General features: G+C 49.8%; 1 protein-coding gene across 16 annotated transcripts in view; it reads left to right on the top strand.

The window, feature by feature from the left end:
- Positions 1-26429, top strand: part of ADGRL3 (adhesion G protein-coupled receptor L3) — an 808020-nt gene that overhangs the window by 716275 nt on the left and 65316 nt on the right. For all 16 annotated transcript variants that reach the window (XM_077346366.1, XM_077346369.1, XM_077346357.1 and 13 more), the window contains 2 exons: positions 6669-6837; positions 24084-24209. In XM_077346366.1, the coding sequence (XP_077202481.1) occupies positions 6669-6837; positions 24084-24209 (295 nt within the window). The remainder of the gene's footprint in view (positions 1-6668; positions 6838-24083; positions 24210-26429) is intronic.

Genomic DNA, 26429 nt, shown 5'->3' with positions numbered 1-26429 from the left:
ATATGTCTGGGGTAAATCAATCATGAGCTCTGAGGTAACTTAGTTATTTCACATGCATAAGTTTCTAGCAGGAGAGTTCTTAAGCTTTTCACAATGTCTTAAGAGATTTTGGGAGAGCCAGTTTGGTGTAGTGGTTAGGAGTGCGGACTTCTAATCTGGCATGCCAGGTTCGATTCTGCACTCCCCCACATGCAACCAGCTGGGTGATCTTGGGCTCGCCACAGCACTGATAAAACTGTTCTGACCGAGCTGGAATATCAGGGCTCTCTCAGCCTCACCCACCCCACAGGGTGTCTGTTGTGGGGAGAGGAATGGGAAGGCGACTGTAAGCCGCTTTGAGCCTCCTTCGGGTAGGGAAAAGCGGCATCTAAGAACCAACTCTTCTTCTTCTTCTTCTTCTTTCCATGTTTCCTAAACACTGCAGTATACTTTACAGTATGCAGTTTAACTCTTCAGGTTTGGGAAGGTACATCAAGTCATTCTCTCAGCATATCAGAGATGACTCTTTCAGGCTATCCCCCTTTCAACTGGACGGGGGTTCTTCTCTAACAAGAACAGGGTGGCCAAACTGTAGGTCTCCAGATGCCCAAGGACTACAATTCCTGTGTTGCAGGGACTCATAGGAATTGTAGTCCAGTTTGGCCACCCCTGAAGATCTATGGAAGGGCGGTATGGAAGGGCGGTATATAAATCTAAAATAAATAAAAACAAATAAATATCCCTTTTTGTGGCCTGAGTGGAGGGTCTTCACTGATCCACCTACTCCTCCTTGTCAGCCTTCCCAGTCTTCAGTAATAAACTGAAGCTAAACTCTCTCAGTCTGAGTTATACATGCCACTGAGTACTCTCCAGTAGTCAGTTGCCAAGTCTTTTTGCTCAACGTACAGTAGTCACAGCAAGTCTGAAAGCTCTGCCCGTGAGGCTGGGAGTTCAATCCCAGCAGCCGGCTCAAGGTTGACTCAGCCATCCATCCTTCCGAGGTCGGTAAAATTACCCAGCTTGCTGGGGGGTAAACGGTCATGACTGGGGAAGGCACTGGCAAACCACCCCGTATTGAGTCTGCCGTGAAAACGCTGGAGGGCGTCACCCCAAGGGTCAGACATGACCTGGTGCTTGCACAGGGGATACCTTTTTTACAGTAGTCACATTCATTTGAGGAGCCTGTCACTCAGTTCTCTCTGTCTCTGTGTGGCAATAACCCTTCCCAATCCATTACATAGAATCATAGAATCCTAGAATCATAGAGTTGGAAGAGGGTTTTATTTTCTGCGAGGCAAATAGGCAATAATATCAGTGGTTGCTAAAACACACAGACTGGGCTCGATCCAGCCAGTTGTCTGCTGGTGAAAAAGGAAGGCCCACCCCAAAAACAAGCTGTGTCCAACATGGACAAAAGCCATGTGGAAGAGGAGCTGTCGTAAGGAGGGAAACTGGGTGACACAGAGTGAAAAAGCTGACAGAATCCAAACCATTCTTGGCCATTTATTTAAGTATTTATTTAATAATTTGATTTATATGCTGCCACTTCCAGCAAGCTGGCTCATGGCGGTTCACAATAACATTCCATATAAATACAATAGAACCCTAAAAACATCATAAAATACAATTCTCCCCAAAGCGTTAAAAATCACGGTCTCCATGGTGATAAGAAAACGATAACTTTCCTCAGTGTTCAAGCCCTGCATCCATTTGACTCCGCTTTCTCCTCAGCAGTCAGTGTCTCCTTCACCCCTCAAATAAGCATTCAAAACAGCCCCAGACTTCTAGCCACTAATAACCATAGCAATATGAAGTAACATTTAGGAAGCACTTTAAGAGATTCGGACTATTCCAGATCTAGTGGAAGCTCTTGTCATTGCAAAAGATTTTCGCCAAGGAACATGACTGAATCGTCTCGTCTTTTCCAAAGTGCCTTCCCAAGTGCAGCTCCTGGAAATTGGGACAGCACGAGGGAGGTGCCGGAGGGCCACTCTGGGGAGGGGATCAGAACAAAAACCATCTTTCCCCCTTCCCCCAGGTCTGTCCAAAATCCCCTGTGGGGCCCAGCCCTGGGCCTTAGCGGTCCTTGCAACAGTGTTGTCAGGCGTGTCATTAGTATCGTCCTTGTCATGAGACTCCCCTGCAATGCGGGGCCCTTCCCTCGCTGGCCTTGCTCACTGGCTCTCAGCCGCCAGTTCCGTCCCTGCCCCGATAAGGCATAGGAACAAACATACTGGAAGTAAAGATTGCTTCAGTCAAACTCATCACATTTGATTCTCCCCTTCAGAAAATAAAAATAATTAAAAAAAAATTATTCTCCCCAAAGAGATACCACGGATCCCTTGTGCTTCCCGTACAGTTTACTGAGAAAGTAGTATTGTTGGACGGTATGCCATAATAATTTCATGTGTCCAAAACTAAGTACCGACTGCATAAGTGTAAGGAAATGAAACTCACGCGACATCCCCCTTCTGCTAATCGCGCTGGGGCCTGCAGGACAGCCGAATTAACTGAGGGGTCTGTCTGGAACGGCTGATGTGAGGCAGCTGGTTTTTTATTACTTCACAATGAACAGTTCCTTCATCCTTTCCCCACATCTGGATTTTTAGCCCCTGGAAACTGAGCCAAGTCTGGTAATGTTGGAGCTTTTCCTCACGCTTAACTTACTCCTTATTTTCTTGGCAGTCAATCCACAGGCTTCGGAATTGGTTTGGGCATGATTCCCCTCCCTCTGCATTTTCACAGTTGTGAAGCCAGTTTATTTTCTTCCACACATGCCTTAAGGAAACATGATTTTCGGGGGGGGGGGGTGCTGTTGTCACTGGTGGCACACACACACTCTTAAGTTTTTGAGCATGGTTTTTTTTTAATAATTTAATTTCTAGGCTGCCCCTCCCTGCACTGCTGGCTCAGGGCGGCTTACAAAACAGGCTTATAAAAGGTAAAGGTATCCCCTGTGCAAGCACCGAGTCATGTCTGACCCTTGGGGTGACGCCCTCCAGCGTTTTCATGGCAGACTCAATACGGGGTGGTTTGCCAGTGCCTTCCCCAGTCATGACCGTTTACCCCCCAGCAAGCAAGCTGGGTACTCATTTCACCGACCTCGGAAGGATGGAAGGCTGAGTCAACCTTGAGCCGGCTGCTGGGATCGAACTCCCAGCCTCATGGGCAGAGCTTTCAGACTGCATGTCTGCTGCCTTACCACTCTGCGCCACAAGAGGCTCTTAAAACAGGCTGATACGCGGTTTTAAAAATCTGTAAACCGTTCTGCGGGAGCATCTTACCGATTGGCCCCTTGGCCCGTCCCTGACTCGGAGGAGAGGGGGCCGGGGGAAGAGGCGTCAAAGACGTGGCAGGCCTGCTCCTTTCGTGGCGCTGAAGCCGGGACCTCGGGGGGGGGGAGGGGGAAGTCTTCGGCACCGCGAAATGAGCTGGGCATGCTCCTTTCATCACGCCGAAGCCAGGCCCTGGGGGGGGGGGAGGCAGCGGGGCCAGCGGGGCCAGCGAGGCGGAGGGGACCGCCAGGAGGCCGGCAAGGCCGCCGGGGCCAGCGGGGCCCATACTAGTGCCCATTGTATTCCAGTATGCCATGGGCTTTAAATCTAGCAAAAACATAATTTAAAGCAATTCAATCGCCAGTAATTCTAATAAGTAGAGCAGAGTTCCTATAAATAAATGAGTGTGGTGGTTCAATTTTTTTAAGATCCCATTTCCCCTAGTAGGAAAGGGGAGAAGAGGGAGGGGGAGCCCAATTTGATTTTCTGCTTGCTCCTTTTGGCCTCAACCATATGCTTGGTGGAGCAGCACCATTTGGCAGACCCTTCCGGACTTTGGTAGCTCCCAAAGGACTCGGCTGTCCCCTGGCAGCTCCGTCCCCCTGGATTTGGTCGAGGCCACATGGACCTCATCGGGGCCAGGGATCACCGAGAGACTGGAATGAGCGGCACCCAGCACTGGGCCAGGGGACATGTTTCTATGGGTATCTAAGAAAGAGACCTAAAAAATAAACATATGGAGAATAGGCTGGTTTTTTTTTTATTGGCCCTAAAATATTGATGTATCACGTACCACAGTAATGATCCGTTTAGCAAACTCTGCATTCCTACCTTTACTTAAAAGAGGCCCAGGGTCCTTAACCTTATGGAGATATGAGGAAGAAGGCCTTTCCCCAGGAGGGAGAGACCGAGGGACTTTTAAGAACGAAAGCTGAGGGAACCTAGCAGACCTATCATGACGAAGTTATACTGACAGAGTCAAGTGGGTGGCCGTGTTGGTCTGAAGCAGCACAACAACACAAAATCAGAGTCCAGCACCTTCGAGACCAACAAAGATTTGCTCCAGGCAGGAGCTTTCGAGTGCAAGCCCTCTTCCGCAGACTATGAACTGACCATCGTGACAGTGGGAATATAAATCAAAAGTTAAACTGTGTGGCAACATCCAAATACAGCCATATGACTATTCTTCGCTAATTTGTTAACTGATTGGCTTTTTTAGCAAAAATTATCATATGGTTGTATTTGGATGTGTGACACAGTTTACTAATTTAACAGAATTAATTTTTTGCTATATATTCCCACTGTCATGATGGTAGTTCACAGTCTGAGGAAGAGGGCTTGCACTCGAAAGCCTTGAATAAATCTTTGTTGGTCTTTAAGCAGCTACTGGACTCTGATTTTGTTTTAAGGTTATACTGATATATTGATGTTTTTATGCCTTTTTTTAAAAGAAATGAAATTGACAATGAAATGATGCCTCTTCCGGTCAAAGTGGGGAGTGGGTTGAAACTGACCACAGTCCTGTGGTTGAGGGGAGTGAGCAGGACAATGCAAACCAACAGGAGGAAAAAAACACACAGGAGGAAAAAAGCAACCCCAAATTATCTTCCAGAAAACAAAACTGGGTCAAAATTAGCTGTAAAAAAAGCATAAAATTGGGGGAGAGGGGGCAGAACAAAACAAAACATGCAAAAACTGAAGGCACCAAAATGCATGCAGAAATCAGGGGATGAACTAAATTACTATTGAGCCAAACCAACCAGGGGGAAAAAAATCTGCAAGAGTCCTCCGTGCCAATCAAAATAGCATCATTTCTCCAGTAGTCTTAGGCAGGACACATCTGTTGACAAGACCTTGGAATGGCAGCCCCTGAGCATCAGGATGCGCTATGCCTTCCGTTTTTGAAAGGATGCCACCGAGGCTACGTGATCATCGATCGTTTAAAGCCATGACTGCAGGTCTAGTTTCCCCTTTTTCCTTGCCCTAATGCAGTGCAATGATGTACTATAATAACAACAAAAGTAATGCAGGAAACATCTGTCATATTATGCTCCATCTCCCTTTTGAGACTGTTAAGCTCTTGGGTCATCCGGCTCAGAGAGATGGCTCTTGAGAAGGAGCTTCCATGGCCCTTCTTCCAGTGGCCCCCTGCTTCCCTTCCCCTTCCCCTGGGAGTCCTCTAAAAGGACAACGTTTCCAAAGGGGCATTGGGCTGATGTTTGACACGTCTGCAGGTACTATACAAGTCAGAGGTGGCCAAACTGTGGTTCTCCAGATGTCCACAGACTACAATTCCCATGAGCCCCTGGGAATTGTAGTCTATGGACCTCTGAAGAGACACACCCCATATGTAAATGGACCCTCAGTTTCTCTAAAACGTCATCCTGGGTAGAATATCATTCTCTGGATCACAATCCTCTCCCCTTCCTTTTTATAGAGACAATTACCAACCATGAATATTGCCCGTATATTTTCTTTTCCTGTTATACCAAACAATCTCAAGATTTCTCCTGCCAGCTAACCGTTTTCTAAATAATTCACTTCTTCCCCACCCCAGTTGATAACAACTGAAGCATTTTATAAGTTCAGCCGCGAAAAAAACGGCAGCCCGCTGAGCAAGAAACCGTGTCCCCAGGCTGGATTTTGTTTAAACTGGATTTGCAGCTAGATGAAACGGGGACACCCCAGGCAGAGGAGAAGAGGGCAGCAAGCGGACTGCGGAGAGAGAGAGAGAAAAATGGTTGACCTACCAGCACAAACCCCCATCAGGGGTGGTCAACCTGCGGCCATCCATTAAGTCCATGGACTACAGTTCCCATGAGCCCCCGCCAGTGAATGCTGGCAGGGGCTCCTGGGAATTGTAGTCCATGGACATCTGGAGGGCCGCAGTTTGACTACCCCTGCCCCAGATAGTTCTTTGGCCAGAGCTGGCTGGCTCTGCAGGACCCCCGCTGCAATCTTGAGCACATTTCGTTCTTGCCAGCGCAAGGAAATGCTTTGTGAGACCCTGCCTAGGCCAACGGGAATGGTGGGCCCTCCTAAAGATTTGCGGGTTTCCCTTGTCATGCGACATCGACATCCTCATTACATCAACGCCCCTGCTGCCCCTGCGACATTTGCTACCCACTGACTTTGACCGAGGAGTGCTGCCATGCTCATAGCATTTTGTCTCCATCCGTGTGTGTGTGTGTGTGTGTGTGTGTGTTTGTTTCCTTCAAGCTAGAGCCTTGCTCATAAGATGCACTGAATTCAAGAAGTATGTTTCTCGCAAAGATCCGCTCGTAACGCCTTCCTTCTCCTCGGAGGGCGGCTTGGAATGCTTATGTCGTTGCTGCGTTGTTCCGCTTTCCTGCATGAATCAAAGACCTCTTCCTTTCTCTCTCTCTCTCTCTCTCTCTCTGTGTCTCTCCACAGGTCATGGGTTATAGGTGCAATAGCTCTCCTGTGCCTATTAGGACTGACCTGGGCGTTTGGACTTATGTATATTAATGAAAGCACAGTCATCATGGCGTACCTCTTCACCATTTTCAATTCTCTGCAGGGAATGTTTATATTCATCTTCCATTGTGTCCTCCAGAAAAAGGTAAGGCCAATTATTCCACGGTGAACAGAGGCAAGAGGGGTAGTTTTCGTTGCCTAGCAACTGAATGTCACTCCTGGTGCCGAGCATTTTGACTTCGCCGCTCGTCTGTGGCCCAGTCCCTGGAACCACCCCTGCGCACCAGTGTGCCTGGTCCCATGGGGGCGGGGGGGGGGGGCTTGAATGGGCGCTGTCCGGTACGGAGTGTCCGCTGAAGGGGGAAAGGGGGTCTGGGCCAGTGGGGAACGTGAGGGAGTCTTGTTAGGTGCGGAATGTCCGCTGCAGTTTTCGGGGATGATCTGTGACTGCGAGAGATGTTCATGACGTTTCCCCTGCTTTTTGAAATTCTCTACGGATTTCGGGCGTTCCAAATTGCCACGTGTCCCGTGTGTGGGAATAGTGGCGCTGATGCGTTTGCCATCTGCTAGGCTTCCATTCCTGATATCTTAGGGTATGCACAGACTGTTGCGCATGCATTGTTTTCCCTCTGTGTTCATTTCTTCCTGCTCATTCACGCCTCAGTAGCCTGGGTGGAAGAAAAGAGAGAGCGAGCAGAAGGCACTGGGAGCCCCAGGAAAGAGCATGCACGCCAGTCCCAGGATGAACCTCCAGAATTTTTCATGTTGAATCGGAGGGCAGGCCAAGTGGAATACGAAACAGAGAGACCCCCCCTCACACACACACACACACACAAACTGGAAATGAGGAATACTGGCTCATCTATGGTTAGCATGGCCAAAAGAAACATTTATTTATTTTTGTTTTATGTATTGATTCACATTTATATACCGCCCTCTACGAAGGCTCGGGGCAGTTTACATAGAACTGAAAAACTGGACAGGAAACATAGACAGGCAATCTGTTTTTTTTTTTGCTCTGCTCCATTGCCAGATTTCCCAGAAATTGCCAGAAACCAGAATGCTGAGCTGACCACCACCGTTGGCCTTTTTTGCACTGGGTTTTCACTCCACCTTGGCTTCTTAAGCCTACACATTTTTCCTCATCACTCAAAGCAGTGTACAACACAAGTAGAAAGATTAAAAAACAATCTGTAAAATTCTTTTTGAGGAGGTATGAACTCCAAAAAGGGGAATGAAAGGTTTGACCCAGACCTAAGGAGTAGATTATGGTTGCCAACCTCCAGAATTACAACTGATCTCTGGATACATCAATTGCTCCACCTCCAAGAAATCGCCAAGTGTTTCTGAATCAAAACTTTGCAACCCTGGAGAAGACTGTCTGAAAGAGAGGGGCCTTCCTAGTCCTCTCTGTCTCTCTCTCTGCTTCATAGGAGTTTTGAATTCCTGTTATTCCTCTCTAAGCCCGTTGATTTCTGTGGACTTAGAAGGACTTGGATCTGGTTAGGTCTGAACTGTTTTAAGGCGTTAAGGGAGTCAGGTGCTCCCAAGGCTCAGGTGGGTATCTGAGATGAAGTGTGCCTACACGCAAACGTTTACACACAAAATTAAACTTGGCCTTAAAGGTCCCACTGGACTCAAACTTTGTTCAAGTAGTTGTGGGTTTTCCAGGCTGTGTGGCCACAATGACTGTTTACGCACTGGAGGTTTCATGCTAGGCTGCAGGCTGGAGTTTTATGCAGGTGCCCTTTGGACTGGCAAACCATACCAGGAAATGATGAGTCCACACTGCCCCTTTGCCCTCGACAGACCACCTAATAAACAAGGCCATATAAGGACCCTGCATGCACTAGAGCAGTGGTCCACAACCCCCAGTCCGGAGACCGGTGCCGGTTCGTGGTTCATTCGGTACCGGGCCGCAACTCCTCCTCGTCCGCCTCCCTGGCTGCTGCCTCGGGGGCTGCCCTGCCACTCTGGTTGCATTCACCAAACGACTGTCTCCACATAATTCCTTCAGTTTTAGTCATGATAGGTTGCCCCACCTCTTCCTGCACCCACATGGGGGAGCATTTGGCCTGGTGCATCTCATCTGCCCCTGATTTGTGCTCCTGCACAGTGGGAGCTGGGGCAGTGAAGTTCCCAGTGCGTAAACGGTCAATCTGGTTGTTTTCGTCCCTGGTGTTTGACCAGGAACTGTGGCCTAGCCTACCTTGACTGGGTTGCCATGACTATAAACTGAGGAATCGAATAAGGAGGGGTGGTGGCTCAGTGGCAGACCATCTGTTTCTCTCTTCTCCCTTTGTGGCTCAGTGATAGAACATCTGCTTGGCCTGCAGGAGGCCCCAGGTTCAATCCCCGGCATCTCCAGGTAAAAGATATGATAGCAGGTGAGGTGAAAGGCCCCTGTCTGAGACCTTGCAGAGCAGCTGCCAGCCTGAGTAGACAATACTGGCTTTGATGCACCAAGAGTCAGATTCAGTATAAGACAGCTTCATGTGAAGACTTTCTCTGAGCTTTCTGGAGAAAGTATAGGGCCTATTCCGCACACATTGGATAATGCACTTTCAATGTGCTTTTGCAGCTAGATTTTCCTGTGCAGAACAGGATAATCAACTTCTAAAGTGCATTGAAAGTGCATTATCCAACGTGTGCAGAATGGGTCTAGGATTAAAATGCAGCAGACCAGCCTTTCCCCACTTTTTTACCATTGAGAAACTCCTGGAATATTCTTCAGGCTTCAAGAAACCCCAGAAGTGCTGGCATCGATTGTGCAGAATACGGTTGCCCCCCCCCCGCAGCCCCTCCCCTTCCCACCCCCTCCAGGCCCATCACTGGCGATTTGGGTAGGTCAACCTGACTGTTTATGGCCATGTCAACCGATAACTGGTGCCCAAACAGAAGACAGTACAAGCAGAGGGAGCTTAAGAACAAGCCGAGGATGGACAGGAGGGAAAGATCAGATCTGCCTCTTGCCAAAAGGTCCTTGAGCCCAGGGATACCTTCCCCTGACTCCTGAAGGTCCAAAGAGCAGGTGTAAAACTTACACGTTTTTCAACAACAAGAAAAGCATGTGTCAAAAATTTGCCTCGGGAAGCCAAAGAAGGACAGAGATCTTAATCAGGGCCATGTTACAGGAACTCGGACTCTGCCCCTTCAAAATGTGCTCTGGTCCCTGGTTAAATCGTGCTGCCTGTGCTTTCTCTTAGGAGGAGTTTGGAGACACGTTTTCAAAATGCTGTTAAGCCAGCTCCCTTCCTGTTTATCCTTCCCCTTCCCCTCCAGACCTGCCTCTCCAGATGGCAAACACCTCTGGATGTGTTTGAGTTGCAGCTATTTCTGAAGAATTACACACTGCAAGATTAAACATTCTGCTCAATAACCTTATAGGTATTATAAAGAGAGAGAGAGAGAGAGATTGTCACAGCCTGCTGGAGACGGCTTCAGAAGTCTGTAGAACAAGCTGTTTCGGAATAAATGAATAGAGTATGCAGCAGGCAGATGAGGATCTTCCATAATGCGCACAGAGCATTCAAGCAGTGCTCCTTGGTGGGGAAATAAGGGGATTAGAGGCACACCCAAGGGTCCTTATTTGCATCTGCAGAATGCTGGAAGGTCAGCCCACAGGGAGAAGGGGCCTTGGCTCCAGGTTGAAATGCCACGAGAGCCATCTTGGGGTAGAGGGCTCTGATCTGGAGAGCTGGGTCTGATCCCTCGCTCCTCCACGTGCAGCCCACTGGGTGACCTTGGGCCAGTCACAGTCCTGCTGGAGCTGTTCTCCCAGAGCAGTTCTGTCAGAGCTCTCTCAACCCCACTTACCTCATAGGAAGTCTACTGCAGGGAGATGAAGGGAAGGTAATTGTAATTGCATAAAAACCTTCAGAAGGTCCCAGGTTCAATCCCCGTATCTAAAGCTCCAAGGATCAGGTGGTAGATGATATAATCGCCTGGAGCCCTCCTGAGCAGGCCAGGGATTTGTGATTCGCTCTGAGGCAGCTTCCTGTGTACATTTTGGGAAGGGCCACGGCTCAGAGCCTGAACACTTGCAGGATGCCTCAACCTCCATACCTGGCATCTCCAGTTCAAAAAGTTTAAGATATTTCAACATTTGGCAGGTTGTTGACCTGGAAAGCTCTTCCTAGTCAGATTAGACAATGCTGATTTTCGTAGACCTGTGGGCTGACTCAGAAGAAGGAGGCCTCTTTGTGGGGGGAGGACCTCGGGGGAGGGGTCAGGGAGATCCTTGGCATATGCAGCCATGAAGGTGCTCAGCACAGATTGGCCAAGGTGGGTCTGATTCTAGAGGCCCAGCATGGTGGCCCTTTTGCCCAAGCCAATGCATTTCCATGAAGCTTCAGTCCCCATTCTAGGGTGCATTCAGGGGACTTCCCTGCTTTCTCTGCTGTTCTTTTTCAGATGCCACTATGGTACTACTTCCCATGCCCTGGATAGCCAAGGCCTATGGCTCTGTGGCAGAATGTCTGCACAGCACACTGGAGGTCCCTGGTTCAATCCCCAGCATCTCCAGTTAAAGGGTCCAAGCAGTAGGTGATGTGAAAAGCAGCCTCCTTTTGAGAGCCTGGAGAGACCAATTAGACCAGCCTTTCTCCACTTTTTTACCATTGAGAACCCCCTGAATCATTCTTCAGGAAGCCCGGAAGAGGTGTGATCATGCAGAAGATGGTGGGGAAGCAGAGCTGTGGACACGCCCACCCGGGGGCCCTCCCCTTCACCCCCCACCGCTCCAGGCCCATTATTGGTCATTTGGGAGTGGGAGGTTCAACATGACTATACATGGTCATATATCTGATAAATGTTTTACAATTTTTTAAGTCTGCTCCACTTAATATTTCTGGTAAGGAGAAGGAGCTGGTCTCCTGGCTTAAGTGCCACTCAGTGCTTAACACCCACTCAGGGCGGCTGTCCTGCCCGAGGGCCTCCTCCTCCAACCAGCTTACCTGTCTGTCCAGCGGCCAGCCAATCACTTTCCGCCCCCCATCCCTGACCACCCTCTCCTTCGTCCACTTCCCTCTGAGGCTCAGAGGCTGCAGATCCCTGCCGAGCTGTCCCTGCCAGTGAGTTCCCCAACAGCTGCCTGCAGCCTTTCCAGGTCCTGGGGGGAGGGGAAGGCCGTCCACAGTGTTCTTCCACTCCACCCACCCCAATCTAACACCCATTGTATTCCTGAATGCAACGAGCTTGACCCCTAGAATATATCTGTGTAAATTAATTAACTCCCACCCATTCATGAAACCCTGGTTGAGGAAGCCTGGAGTGGACCCGTGGTGTGCTTGAACATTTGGCAGCTTCCTGTGTAGAAGGCCCAGGTTAGCCTGATCTTGTCAGGTCTTGGAAGCTAAACATGACTGGTCCTGGTTAGATGTTGGATGGGAGACCTCCAAGGAATAGCAGGGTTAAGACAGAGTCATGCCTCTGAATATATCTAGCCTTGAAAACCCTACGAGGTCATCACCAGTTGGCTGCAGCCTGACGGGACTTTCCACCACATCATTCCCTACCACTAGTCTTTGCCTCTCCTGTACAATCTGCATTTATTCTTAAAAGCTCTTGCTTCCCTGAAAGTTCTGTTGGCTGCCTGTAGCCCATCAAGTGGCAAGAAACTCCTCTAAATTAGGCTCACACGTGGACACCAGGCTGAATACTTGCAGTCATGAAGCGGCTTTACACAGAATCAGACCCTTGGTTCATCAGTGTTGTCTACTCAGACCAGCAGCAGTCCTCCAAGGTAGGGGTAGTCAACCTGTGGTCCTCCAGATGCTCATGAACTACAGTTCCCATGAGCCCCTGCCAGTGTTTGCTGGCAGGGGCTCATGGGAATTGTAGTCCATGAACATCTGGAGGACCACAGGGTTGACTACCCCTGCTCCACGGTCTTTCCCATCACCTACTGCCAGAGCCTTTAACTGGAGATGCCAGGGACTGAACCTGGGGCCTTCTGCATGCCAAGCAGAAGCTCTACCACTGAGCCATAAAAGAGATCTTACAGATGTTTTCAAACATGCACACTCCTCCCCCACCCCTTCCTATCACCCACATTTTCTTGGGTGGCTCCCTTTGCATTTGTCCTTCAGCCAAGTCCAGCTGAAGATTCAGATGCTTGAATTTAACATGCTTGGCTGGGTTGCTAAGCGACCATTTTAAGGGCTTGGAAATCCTGCTCCCCACCTGAAACCCATCGCCTGAAGCAGAACTCCTAGATCTGGCATCTCAAGTTAAGGAGGAGAAGAGTTGGTTTTCATTCTCTGCTTTTAACTGCCGGAAGGAGTCTCAGAGGGGGCTTGCAGTCACCTTCCCATCCCTCGCTCCACAACGGAGACCCTGTGAGGTAGGTGAGGCTTTCGATGCTGTCTGATTTGGAACAAGGACTTGAGCATCTGACAGGACTTCCTGTGGGTATCAGTTTTCCTCCGCAGATCAGAGACTGTGGTTTCCCCCCAGGTTCTTTATAGAAGAAGAAGAGTTGGTTTTTTACCCAACCTTTCACTCCCCAAAGAGGTCTCGAAGCAGTTTACAACCACCTCTCTCAGGTGAGGCTGAGAGAGCTCTAACAGGACTGCTCTGTCAGAGCAGCACTATCAGGGCTGTGACAAGCCTAAGATCACCCTGCTGGCTGCATGTGGAGGAGCAGGGAATCAAACCCAACTCACCAGATGAGAAGCTGCCACTCTGAACCGATACACCCCGCTGGTGTAGGAAGGGACATCTCTACAAAATTAGAATCATAGAGTTGGAAGGGGCCATACAGGCCATTTAGTCCAACCCCCTGCTCAACGCAGGATCAGCATCCTAAAGCATCCAAGAAAAAATTAAAAATTAATAACAGCCCGGTTCTTGCAAGGTATGTGGAACACATACTTGCTCTGGGTGTCTTGGTCAGACAGACACACATACACAAATTCCTCCCCATTCTGCCCTGCCCTTGCCCCCCCCCCTTACCACTCACTTCCCTGATCTAATCCCTGGTTCCTCCCCCCTCTATCAGACACACACCCAGACTCCATCCTCCCTCCCACGTCCCCCTCTTCTTACCTCTTGTGGCCTCAGCCACAGCCTTGGCCTCCTCTACCAGCCTCCCCCCCCCCCGCCTCTTCTGGCACACTTCCTGAGGCGGGACTATGCACGTCACATCCCTAATCACATCCGTTTCAGAGGGCATGCTAGAAGATGTGTTCCACATCAAAAAAAATACCTTGCACCAGTGCAGTGGCATATGGGATGCCTTCTGGGGTGTTTTGATTGCCTCCGTATTATCCCAAAATGTCAGCAGCTGATACATTATCTGGCTCTGTGACCAACTGACCCCCATCACCACACTCCAATCCTCTGCTTAACTTCCTTTTCACTTTCGACTTTCTCTTCAGTTTTGTTCCGTACTTTCCTACTTATCCAGATGGAAACGCCAAGCCTGGATTTTCATTCACTCCGCAAACACTCTTGACAGCAGGGTTATCATTTAATTACTAGAAGCTCTCATTCTCACCAATCAATTTGCCTCACCCAAAGGAACGGTAGAGCTGTTTTCTGAAATGTCAGGTTTTCATTCTAATATTATTTCTATCCGTTATTTATACAGAAGGGGGTGGTGAGAATAAACTATAGATACTAAACAAAAAAACTGGTCAGGTTAAGAGACCATGAGAGGCCAAGGCAGGTACCGTGAGCGGTACCGATTCTAGACAGGAAGTGCTGCTTACTCATTAGGAGGGCCTGCCCCGCCGGAGCCAAGCTGGACTCACACATGCAGGCACACGCGAGGTGTAAGTGCCAGGGCGGAATGTGCACAAGGCCTCCTCAAGCCGAAGGGGAAAAATAGCCTTGTGAAAACCACACCGGAAGATCCTGTTCTCATCTGTGATATTCAATCACACATTGTGTAGATTTCCCCAAGGCACGAAGAAACAAATATAAATCCAAGGCATCTCTGCAGAAAACATGTTTGCCCCGAGGCGAGGAGAATGGGAATGCGTGATCGCATGAGGAAGTCCTCCTGATTAAACCCGGCTGGCCGGACACCGTGCCCTTCAGAGCCCTGCGAGAGGAATTAAATGTTTGCCACATACCCTGAACACCCTGCAGAGGGAAACCTCAGCTAAAGGTGGCTCTCCAAATGTCCATGGACTACAGTTGCCATGAGCCCCTGCAGGCAATTAGAAGAAGAAGGCCGGCCACGCCCAAGCTAAGAAGATCTCTGCATCATTTGTGTGCAAGAAATGGAGTGTGGGCAGACAGGCTAAGTGATGTAATGTCCACAGTCAGACTCCCCGGGGCCGGCTTGTTTGTTTTCGGCTGTGCCTGCAAGTACTTGCCCTTCGGGTTTTTTGTCAGAGCAGAATTATCACTTCACTTGTGGATTGGTGGGTGCTCTTCTTCTGCCGCACCCCTGGTTGGAGCCATAAGAGATGCTTATAAAAGCTCAAACAACTAACCTGGGTCAGTGTCAACTTGCAGTTGTGTGCTTGTGCTGTGTTGAACGGGAATAGTTTAGGACAGGGGTGGCCGCCCCTGGTTTAGGTGTTTGGCCAGGCAGATTTCAATTGCATCAATGCAATGGAGAGAAAGGGAATTGCTTGCCCTCATCCCCGTTTTCGAGGAGAATATCCTGTGGTCAGACGTTGCTGCTCAATGTTTCGTATTCCTCAAATATCTAAGTTCTCTTGGAGAAGATCCCGTTATGGGAACGGCTGGCCTTTAGAGGAAGGAAGGAAGGAAGGAAGGAAGGAAGGAAGGAAGGAAGGAAGGAAGGAAGGAAGGAAGGAAGGAAGGAAATAGAGAAAGAGGAAGGAAGGAAGGAAGGAAGGAAGGAAGGAAGGAAGGAAGGAAGGAAGGAAGGAAGGAAGGAAGGAAGGAAGGAAGGAAATAGAGAAAGAGGAAGGAAGGAAGGAAGGAAGGAAGGAAGGAAGGAAGGAAGGAAGGAAGGAAGGAAGGAAGGAAGGGTGGGGGGAGCAGGTTGCATTGTAGGGTTGCCAGGTCTCCTTTGAGAAATACCTGGTGATTTGAGAGGTGGACCCTGAGGTGGGCAGGATTTGAGGAGAGGAGGGAGTTCAGAGGGGTTAATGCCCCACAGTCCATCTTCCTAAGGAGCCCATTTCTCCAGGTCTCTGTTGCCTCAGTTGTAATCCCAGGAGACCTCCAGCCACCACCTGGAGGCTGGCAACGCTATGCAACAGCAAAACCAAGAGGGATAGATTGCATGCTCCCCACTCCCCTGGAAGACCTCGATCTCGTCTGGAGGTTCCTGTGGAGGCTCCATTCACAGGTCCAGCTTGGCACTGCAGAGTGCTGGATACGGGAGACTAGTGGCCATTCCAGCAGGGCAGCCGCCTGCCTCTGCTTTAGCCGCATGAAACGGAAGCCCAGGGGCCTCCGAAAAACTGACAAGGGTCCTTCCAGCCCTCGTCTTCATGACTCAGAGTATGTCTCTGAGTTGGACTCATGAAGGTTAACGCTGGAATGAAATCAGCCAACAAAGGTTTATTCAAGGCGTGAGCTTTCGAGGGCAAGCCCCCCTCGTCAGACGCTGGAATTAGTGGCGTTGGTCTTGAAGCGGCCACTGGGCCCCTGTTTTGCCTTGCCGGTACCGAGGAAGGGCTCTGAGGGGAGGAGGGGCTCTGAGGGGAGGAGGGGCTCTGAGGGGCGTGCGCGAGGAGAGTTCTCGTGCTTTTCTCGTGATTTTCCCAGTTACGGTTTTCAGTGTCACAGGAAAGCTGAGCTGCTCAGATCCCCCTGGCACCTCCAGCTCTACAGAATCCAGGCAGGCCGGCCGGCCACTCATGAGCTTTCCTCTCCACCGGCCACCATCCCACCGACTCTGCTTCCTCGTCCCTTCAAGTGTTTGCCTCAACAGGAAGGGCTGCTTAGCACAGGAACAGAAGGGGCGGTGGGGCACACGGCAGTCTGATTCAGGCCCTCCTCTTTGGTGCATTTCGGTTTGAAGCATAACTGGCTCCAGCACAGCGGGGGGGGGGGGGGGAGCAGTTGTCTGCACTTCAGTGTCCCGTAAAGTTTTCCTCCTCAGCAAGACTGACCCTGCTTTGGTCTCTGTATGGGAATGGGGGGGGGGGCTCTTCTCCTGCAATGTGCTGTTGGTTACAAAGAAGAGTTGTTTTTTATACCCCACTTTCACTGCCCGAAGAAGCCTCAAAGCGGCTTACAATTGCTTTCCTTTCCTCTCCCTACAGCAGACACCCTGCGAGGTTAGTGGAGCTGAGAGAGCTTTAGCAGTGCTGAGGCGAGCCCAAAGTTACCCAGCTGGCTGCATGTGGAGGAGCAGGGAATCAAACCCGGCTCACCAGATTAGAAGCTGCTGCTCTAAACCACTGGACCTCCCCAGGACTGTGTTGGGAGTAAAAACTGGACATTGGAAAGAGCTAACATGAAGGTAGTTGATCCACTGGAAATTTTGGAGTGGGTGTTGGAGGAGAGTTTTCCAGATACCGTGGCCCCCCAAGAAGAAAAAGGATGAGGTTCTAGATCAAATGAGTCTGGACTTGGAGAGCCAGGTGACCCGGCCTCCTCCCTGCTCAGCATTTGGATGGGAGACCACCAAGGCATGCCAGGGCCATGATGTGGAGGCAGGCAATAGCAAACTGCCCTGAGTCTGTGGAGAGAGAGCGGGTAACAAATATGTAACACATCACATCATAAATAAAAATCAGTAAAACCCCACAGGGTCACCATAATTCAGCTGCAACTTCACAGCAGAAATCAAGCCTGAAATCTCTCTCTAGAAACTCTCTCAAGATGCCCAGAGCAGGTTTGTTTTTCACATACCTTGTGAGAGTCAGGCTGTCACTAATTTTTAATTTTATAGAGATGTCCCTTCCTACACCAGCATAGTGTACCAGTTAAGAGTGGTGGCTTCTAATCTGGTGAGCCAAGTTTGATTCCCTGCTCCTCCACATGCAGCCAGCTGGGTGACCTTGGGCTTGTCACAGTCCTGATAGAGCTGTTCTGACCGAACAGTCCTGTCAAAGCTCTCTCAGCCTCACCTACCTCACTGGGTATTTGTTGTGGGGAGAGGTGATTGCAAACTGCTTGATCTCTTCCGGCCGTGAAAAGTGGGGTATAAAAACCAACTCTTCTTCTTCTGTAAAGAACCTGGGGGGGGGAGGGGGACCCCTGTCACTGATCTGAGGAGGAAAACTGATGCCCACCGGAAGTCCTTATTCCAAATGAGTCAGTCAGACTGCGTGGAGAGCTTCTGCTCAAAGGAATTCTTCCCCTCCCCAACTTCAGCCAGAGATCTCCCACTGCTGCTGCCAAAGCTCTGACCATCCCACAGCCAGGTCAGAAATCCAACTGAAAACTGTGGGGGTGTTTTGGTCACCTCTCCTACCCCAGGGGTAGAGCCTAAACTCAAACTGCCCCTTCTGTGGGTCCCACTGGATGTGGAGAGCCAAAGGAATCACACCAGAAAGGTGTAGCTTAAGGCTACAACAGTAGAAGTCAAGTTTAAAAAAGCAGAGTTCAAAGGAAAAACCCCTCTCTGATCCTTGTGCCCCCCCCCCCATGGCTGGGAGACAAGCACAGTCCAGGGAGTCTCTCTTCTCTAGATAATTATTTTTCCTTTGTCCAGAAAGACCGGCTCCTTAGGGATGGAGGTCAGGCCTGCAATGAGGCTGACGAACAAAGAAGCACCCCACAGATACAGTCACAAAACTCTTTGATGTCCCAGGGCTGGGCCATGAGGATGATCTAATGAGGTGACCAGAACCAAACGGCCACAATGGCAAGGCCATCAGAAGTCCGGCTGGGATGTTCCCAAGCAGTTTGGTCAAAGATGTAGTGGCAGGAGTGGCCACCTTTCCTGACCCTAGATGTGCTTATGCAGATGCCAGATACCAGCCTGTCCTCACCCACACAGTCGAGGGAAGAGTCCTCATCCAGGTTCTTCTTCGCTTCCTGTGCCACCACCGTGTTCATCCCTTCTGCCAGAGGCGGTCTTTTTTATCCAGTGAGGGTGTTTCCAATAAAGGCACATGTTTTAATTCCCTCGGAAAATGACCCTGAACCACGGAGGTATTAATTATGCTCGTCAGAGGTGTACTCAATTTGCCCAGGCAAGGTTTAATTAACCGAGGAGGAGAAGAATGAAGTTTCAAGGCAAGTGGCCTTCACAACTCCAAGGACGCTGCCGGCTTGGGACACAAGGATCGGTCTGAAGTGACCTGGAGGCTCCAAAATGTTCCAATCAAAATGAAGCAGTGGCTCAAGGGGTGACCCCAACCCCCACTGATAATCCAGGGCTGCTTCCTCATAGAAGAGCCGGGCTTCCTGGGTGGCCTCTCAGCCAAGGGCTCAGCATGGACGGCCCGGCTTCACTTCCAAGCTCTGAGGAGCCTGGACTCTTCATGCTTCGGATCCCCAGAGAAAAAGGGTGACGCTTGATTTTTAGCTGGTCCATCCAAAAAGTGAGGGTGGGGGGTGGAAAGTTGATGCATGACAACCCATGTGGGAGTGGTCAAGGCAAGAGATGTTCAGTTGGCCATGTCCATGTCCACATCACAACCAAAAGCAGGGTATATCTGCTAAATTTCATGCAACACGCGAGGTGCTTTATTAACAGTTGCAACTTCTATAGCATAACAATAGATGCTGTCAGGATTGCCAGCTCCGGTTGGGAAATACGGGGAGGTTTTGAGAAGGGCAGAGCTTGAAGTGGGGAAGACTTCAAGGAAGGAAGGAAGGAAGGAAGGAAGGAAGGAAGGAAGGAAGGAAGGAAGGAAGGAAGGAAGGAAGGAAGGAAGGAAGGAAGGAAGGAAGGAAGGAAGGAAGGAAGGAAGGAAGGAAGGAAGGAAGGAAGGAAGGAAGGAAGGAAGGAAGGAATGCCCTGGAGTCCGTGCTCCAAAACAGCCATTTTCTCCAGGGGAACTCAACTCTGTCCCCAGGAAGTCACTTGTAACCCCCAGGTGTTCTCCAGCTACCACCTAGAAATTGGCAACCCTACAGGCTGAGGATTGGGGTTGAGTCTTTTTTCCTCTTTGTGGTGAATGCTCCATGCATTGTGTCCATTGGGTGGACAGGCAGTTGTGAATTTCCTGCATTTTTCAGGGGGTTGGACGAAATAGTCCTGGAGGTCACTTCCAACTCTAGGATTTGACCTCACAGGGTATCTGTTGTGGGGAGAGGAAAGGGAAGGTGATTGGAAGCTGCTTTGAGACTCCTTCTGGTAGAGAAAAGCGGCATCTAAGAACCAACTCTTCTTCTTCTTCTTCAGTACTCTCAGGGCTCTCTCAGCCTCCCCTCCCTCACAGGGTGTCTGTTGTGGGGGGAGGAAAGGGAAGGTGACTGAAAGCCGCTTTGAGCCTCCTTCGGGTAGAGAAAAGCGGCATGTAAGAACCAACTCTTCATCTTCTTCTTCTTCTTCTTCTTCTTCTTCTTCTTCTTCTTCTTCTTCTTCTTCTTCAGTAATCTCAGGGCTCCCTCAGCCTCCCCTCCCTCACAGGGTGTCTGTTGTGGGGAAAAGGAAGGTGATTGGAAGCCACTTTGAGACTTCTTCCAGCAGAGAAAAGTGGGATATAAAAAACAAGAATCTTCTTTAGCACTGACAAATTCCTTTTCATTCTCTCCGTTATTAACTCACTACATCCAAGACACTTATGAAACTGTTGAACCTTGGCCAACTCGGGGACCATATCCGCAGGGTCAGTGCTTGTCTTCATCTCCCAATTGATCTTGAATTTGCTCATCACTCTTGCTTGGCACCCCTTTTCTAGGTGTGAACCTGCTTCCCACGATCACTTTCTAACCTGCTTTTCTCCTTTTTCAAGTGGATCTTAGACTCCTAGAATCCTAGAGTGGGAAGGGGCCATGCAGGCCATCTAGTCCACCCCCCTGCTCAAGGCAGGATCAGCCCGAAGCTTGGCAGGCTCCATTCCAAATCCTGGCCCTGCCTCCTAGCAGTGATCCCTCCTGGGCCCAGCATGCTGTTTGGGCCAAAGAGGAGGAAACAGACTAATCTCCGTCACTTTCCCTTCCATGGGGGGCGAGGAAAGGTTTCCAATCTGAAAGAACTTCTTTGGGATTTCTTGTGGAGCTTGGCTGACGACTCTGAAGACCCTTTCACGCAAGGAGAGTTTCCCAAGAAGGACTCGTTCCTGCTTTCTCATTGTTCTCCCCCCAGCTTCCTCCCCGCCTTCCTCTTCCACGCTGATTCTGCAAGTTATTTCTCTTCCTTTTCCTCGAGACAACTGAAGCCCAGCAGGGGCCGGGCGTCCCGTCTTTCCTTCTGGCGTCGTCTTGCAAGCGCTCGCTTCCCGAGTTGAAAGGCCTTCCAGGCGCTTTGCTTGATTGTGGACCAGCCCGGCCTGCTGCCTCAGCAGCTCTCCTTAGACACCCGCAGAATCGCTTTGTGTCATAATTAACATCTCTCGTTAATTTGGGGTGGGGAGGGCAGGTGCTGACTTCTCCGATTCCAGCTCTGCGTTTTCAGGCTTCTTCTGCACGAACTTTGGTCATGCTGAGCTTTGCTTTTGTTCCAACGCTGCCGTTGTGACGGTTTGCCCCCCTGTGCTGATTCCTTCCGGTTTCCCAAAGGCAGCTTTCTCCTGAACGGAACAGGGGAGTTGAGAGTGGTGCCTTGTTGCCTGGGGCAATACTGGGGCTGGCAACCCACAGGTGGGGCCCGGACATCTCTCGCCATTCCAGCTCATCTCCAGACGACAGAGATTATCTCCCAGGAGAAAATGGCAGCTTGGGAGGGTGGATTCTATAGCAGGGGTGGCCAACCGTGTCTCTCCGGATGTCCATGGACTACAATTCCCATGGGCCCCTGCTCATGGACATCTAGAGAGCCACCATTGGCCTATGGTCTTGAACCCTGCTGAGGTCTTTCTCCTCCGCGAACCTCCCCCCTCCCCCAAATGCCCAGGAATTTCCCCACCTGGACCTGGCAACCCTACACAAAACAGACAAGAGGAGGGAAATCCTTCGTTCAATGACCGGTCGGCTGCCGGGTCCCAATCCCTCTCGGTCCTAATCCTTCCCTTCTAGCTCTTCCTCCCTCTGAATGCGGCTGAGTGGTGCTTCTTCTCCATCTGTGGCTTCTTGATTGGGGGTGGGGAGGGGGTGGCATTGACCATTCAATATGCAGGGGAGTTTCCTGGTGGGTCACTGCCCTAGAGGCAAGAACAGGGCCAAGACCCTGCGTTGGTGCCGCTGACCCCACTGACCCCTGCAGCAGTGGCTGGTAGCGCCACAAGAGTCATTCCTCTTGGCTTGAGCCTGGGTCATTTTCACTTCCCAGGGTGCTCCTGCTGGGGAGTCCTTCTCTGGTTTGCTGTATGAACATCTGGATCTTCCTGGCACCCAATGAGGCTAGGTTGAAGTGGGTTGCCATCAGTGGTGTACCTACCCTATCCAATGCCCAGAGCAACTGGGTGGGTGGAGCTGGGTGACACTGGGTGGGGGCAGGGCCTCCACAGAGCAACGTTCACCCCTGAGCCCCCTCCCTACTGCCTGATGTCCCCCTCCCTCAGTTCATGCCTGCTGGTGGGTGGGTGTCAGGCATGGGCCAGTCAGGGCGGGCAGCTCCCACCACCTGCAGGGGCTTGACAGAGCCTTGTGTGGCCCCATCAAGTCTGGCACTCTGGGCCACTGGTACGCTGTTGGTAGCCAGGCTGGTCTGAAGCAGCAGAGCAAGGTCTGGGTCCAGTGACACCTTTATGACCATTGAGGTCTGATTCATGGCAAAAGCTTCCGTGGGCACAATGCAGTGGGAGTTGCCAGTCCCTACTTATAGGTCAAGTGTGGGCGGTAAATGAACATGTGGCACAATCAGAATGTTTAGCAGATTCCAGAAGCAAAGAGAGAAAACAAGCTTAGCTTACAAAAGTTACTGTTTGTTTGGGTTCAATTCCAGACGGATCTTTAGTGGTGCGATGCTGAGAGCAATAGCATCTGACCATACTTCTGTCTATAACTCTCCCTTCTTGTTATATGCATTTCTTCCACTATGTTTTCCCCTGGAATTAGGCTGATCCTGCATTGAGCAGGGGGTTGGACTAGATGGCCTGTGTGGCCCCTTCCCACTCTAGGATTCTAGGAGTCTATCTCAACCCCCATCTTCTCACGGAACAAAAGGCGGCTCTCCAGAGACGGGTCCCTTCCTTCTCAGAGGTCCTGACCCCCTGGGTTGCAACAGGACTCTGCCGGGACCAGGCCAAGTAGGGCCATGAGGCTGCGGAAGGGAAGTAGGAGGTTTGTGGAGCAATTCCCAGCTGTTCTTCTCAGAGTCTGTTGAATGGGGGGAAGCGTTAATAGGACAGCGCACAGTTAATTGACTTTGGATTTCCTGCACTGAGCAGGGGGATTGGAATAACTGAACCAGAAGGCCCCTGCCAGGAGGCAGCACAATACAGCAGAGTCAGCATTTGAGACATAAAAGAAGGAATGGCCTTGAATAATGGAAAGCGGGGGGGGGGGGGACAATGGCCAGGGAGAGGCAGGTCAAACAAAACCCGAACATTCAATCCAAACCAAAATGTTCAATCATGCATGTCTTTAATAGGGGGAGGGGCACTTTTTGCACACTGTAAGCACAGTGAAAAAAATTACAGCATGGGTTGGCTTCCGTGCTCCCACCCCCCACCCCCCAAAAAAAAGGAATCACCCCTGGCAGATGACAGAACATGATGGCTGCTGGTGCACAATCCAAATTTCCCAGAGCACAGCTGAGGAAAGACAAGTCTCTCGGTGATTACGGCCTTATTTGGGGAGATTGCTTTTCGCCCGTGCTCACGTCTGTGGACCAGGCTCCTCTTCCGTTCCAGACATCCTACTGAACGTAGCGATGCCAAGGCCTCTGGCGATGCCGTCCGATGCTGTGTTCAGCCCTTCTAACTCCATTGCCTTCAGAGGGCAGGTGCATGGGTCCTGAGGGGGATGCTGTCAGTTACGCAGGTGGGCTGTAGGGCCCTCCTTCTACAAGAAGGCTTGCAGCCTGGAAGTGCGCGGCCATTGAAGGCAAAATGTGAGTTATAGTGCTGTGGTTTTCCCCTCTAAAAAAACCCAAACTGCGTACACTTCTGTGTGTCTGTGACTTTTCTTACACTCTTGCCAAAAAGCAAAAAATTTATCCAAGCAGCAGATCATATAAATCTTAAAGCGGTATCGATTTTCAGTCGTAAACCGCATGACCATTTTATTTTTGCATTGCTTTGACGTGCCTGGGCGATTGCTGAGGTCTGGAGTGATCAGCAAAAGAATAGCCTCAAGCGTTCCCCTACAAAGTCATAAACGTGTCTTAAAGCATAAAATTGCCAATTTTAACAGGTATACCCAGGCGGCAGCCGATATGTGCACGCACACCAGTATCCGCTTGCAGAGCCAAAGAATGGGTTTCTCACTAATGAATGTTGCCGTTTAATTACTTAGGTACGTAAAGAATATGGGAAATGCCTGCGTACACATTGCTGTAGTGGGAAAAGTACAGAGAGCTCCATCGGCTCAGGAAAAACATCTGGAGCACGAACTCCTGGAAGATACTCCACAGGCTCACAGGTAAAGAAAGTAGCTTGAACAGAATCCGAGCAAGCTTGTCACTGTGCCAAAACAGTTAATCTGCTCTGTCTTAATAATTAAAATTCATTTCAATATCTCAGAGCATCACTGAGCTAATAATTAAAGTTTCTTTCTTCAGAACTGAAGAATGGGTTTCCAGCAAACGAACATCGCCCTGTATTTGCTTAGGTACATCAGGAGAACAGGGGAAATGCTTGGTTTCATTTGCACTGTCATTGACGGAGGACATGGGAGAACTAAACAATTGTGTCTCAGTCTAGTGCAACTCAACGAGTCTGTGTGAGAGCAAATTTTCCGTGAAGGGAAATCGGATTTTAGCATATTGACCTTTAATCACTGCCGTTGCTAGAAGGTTTAGCCTTGCTAGCATTAAAAATGGCTTCAGGGAAGACAATTTTAAAGATGTAAAGTACTCCGGGATCCTTCTAGCTGAGGGACAGATATCAAAAAAGATGGGAGAGCATGTTCTTCGTGCTCCGGCAATAGTGTTCTGATCGTCAATGTCCAAGATTCGTTGCCTGATGGTGTTGTAAGCTTGGCTCTCTTCAAGGTTTTCCAAGATTTCATAGACAGGCCTAAAGATTGTAGTTTGATGTTAATCTTCACAAACCAGGGTGATAGAAACATATCAGACAACATAAGACAGACTAAGCTCCCAGCTGGGGCTCTAAAGTTCAGGCGGAGCCAGTATTTAAAGATGCGGAGCCAGGCTGGAGAGGCCAATTGGTTGACGCCAGTCACCAAATATATTGTGGAGGCAGAAATGCATTTGGGGAGACCCAATAATCGACGAAGGAAGGCAGATTGCAGCCTCTCTACTCCTACACGGAGGTCTATACCCCATACTGGTATGCTACAGAAAACCTTTGGGATCAGCATAGTTTGAAAAAACTTAATAGCGGCAGGGAAATTTTGGCCTCCCTTAGAGAAGTAAAATCTCGCTATTGCATTTGCCTTGAGATTTGTGCAGGTTGATGTTTGGTTCCAATGTAGGGTCCATTTCAAAGAGTGGTGGAAATGGGCTCCTAAGTATTTAAAATGGTGCACTTGCTCGATGAAATATATTCATTTATTTTCCACTTGGTGAGCTTTCTGGATTTTGAAAATACAGCTATTTTAGATTTGGTGAAGTTGATCCAGTGTTGATTTTGATTGCAATGGCTTGAGAAAGTTTGAAGAAGGGTTTTTAGGTCAACCTTAGTACAAGAAAGGAGGACCGCATCGTCCGCGTACAAAAGGAGAGTTTCCCAGCGTTGGGGCGTGGCAACGGATTCCCGTATAATTTTCAGCCAGATCGGATACATAAAGTTTGAATAGATATGGGGCTAAAACACAGCCCTGTTTAACACCTTTGTTGGCAGGTATTCTCTCGGAAAGTTTCCCATCCCTGGCACTGCGGATTCAGCAGCCAGTATTTGTGTGGAGGTTACGAATGAGGTACGGAAGTCTGGAATCCATTCCCATGTCAGATAGTTTTTTCCAAAGTCGAGTTCTAGGGATGGAATCGAAGGCAGCTTGCAGGTCGAGAAAGGCGGCATAGAGCTTGCCCTGTTTGGCACAGGTGCATTTAGCTGCTAGATGGTAGAGGGTCAGGTATTTGGTTTTTCCTACCTAAATGCAGAACTTTACATTTGTCACTACTGAATTTCATTTTATTCAGTTTAGCCCACTTCTCGAGCCTATCAAGATCATTTATGCACCGATGTGTTCCATCGTTTTTACCATGCATTCCCAACGGGTGTGTTTTTCCCTTCTGTATGCCAGCTCATTTTCCCTTTGCAGGTGCATTGGGTTTTCTTTTCCCTCCGGCATGGATTCTGCTCCCTTCAGCACTCAATTCATTTCCCGTCTGCTACATCTCAGGGGTGGAGGGTTAAGTGCTCGTGCTGCAGTTTTGCCCCTTTCTTTTAGCCGACGGTGAAGATCCCAAGGAGAAAAAGTGAATGTTGCAGTGATTTATCTTTTTTGGTGCCACGTGGCCATCAAGTCCTTGGCTCCTTGGTCTTGGCTGGGGGTCTCCCCAAGTGGGCTATTCCTCTGGAAACAGAGGGGAAGTCTGCCAAGATCTTTCTGCCCAGCTCAGCTGCCTCTGGCTCCCTCCTGCACTGTTTTGGGAGCAGGGAGGACATTAGCGAAGGTGCGCCAGGTCAATAGACTTCACAGCGTTTGCATTTTAAAAAAGCAACTGCCTAACAGTAC

The sequence above is a fragment of the Paroedura picta genome, chromosome 7 (genome assembly GCF_049243985.1).
Source record: "Paroedura picta isolate Pp20150507F chromosome 7, Ppicta_v3.0, whole genome shotgun sequence".
NCBI classification, from domain to species: domain Eukaryota; kingdom Metazoa; phylum Chordata; class Lepidosauria; order Squamata; family Gekkonidae; genus Paroedura; species Paroedura picta.
This window is presented reverse-complemented; position numbering and strand designations above follow the sequence as displayed.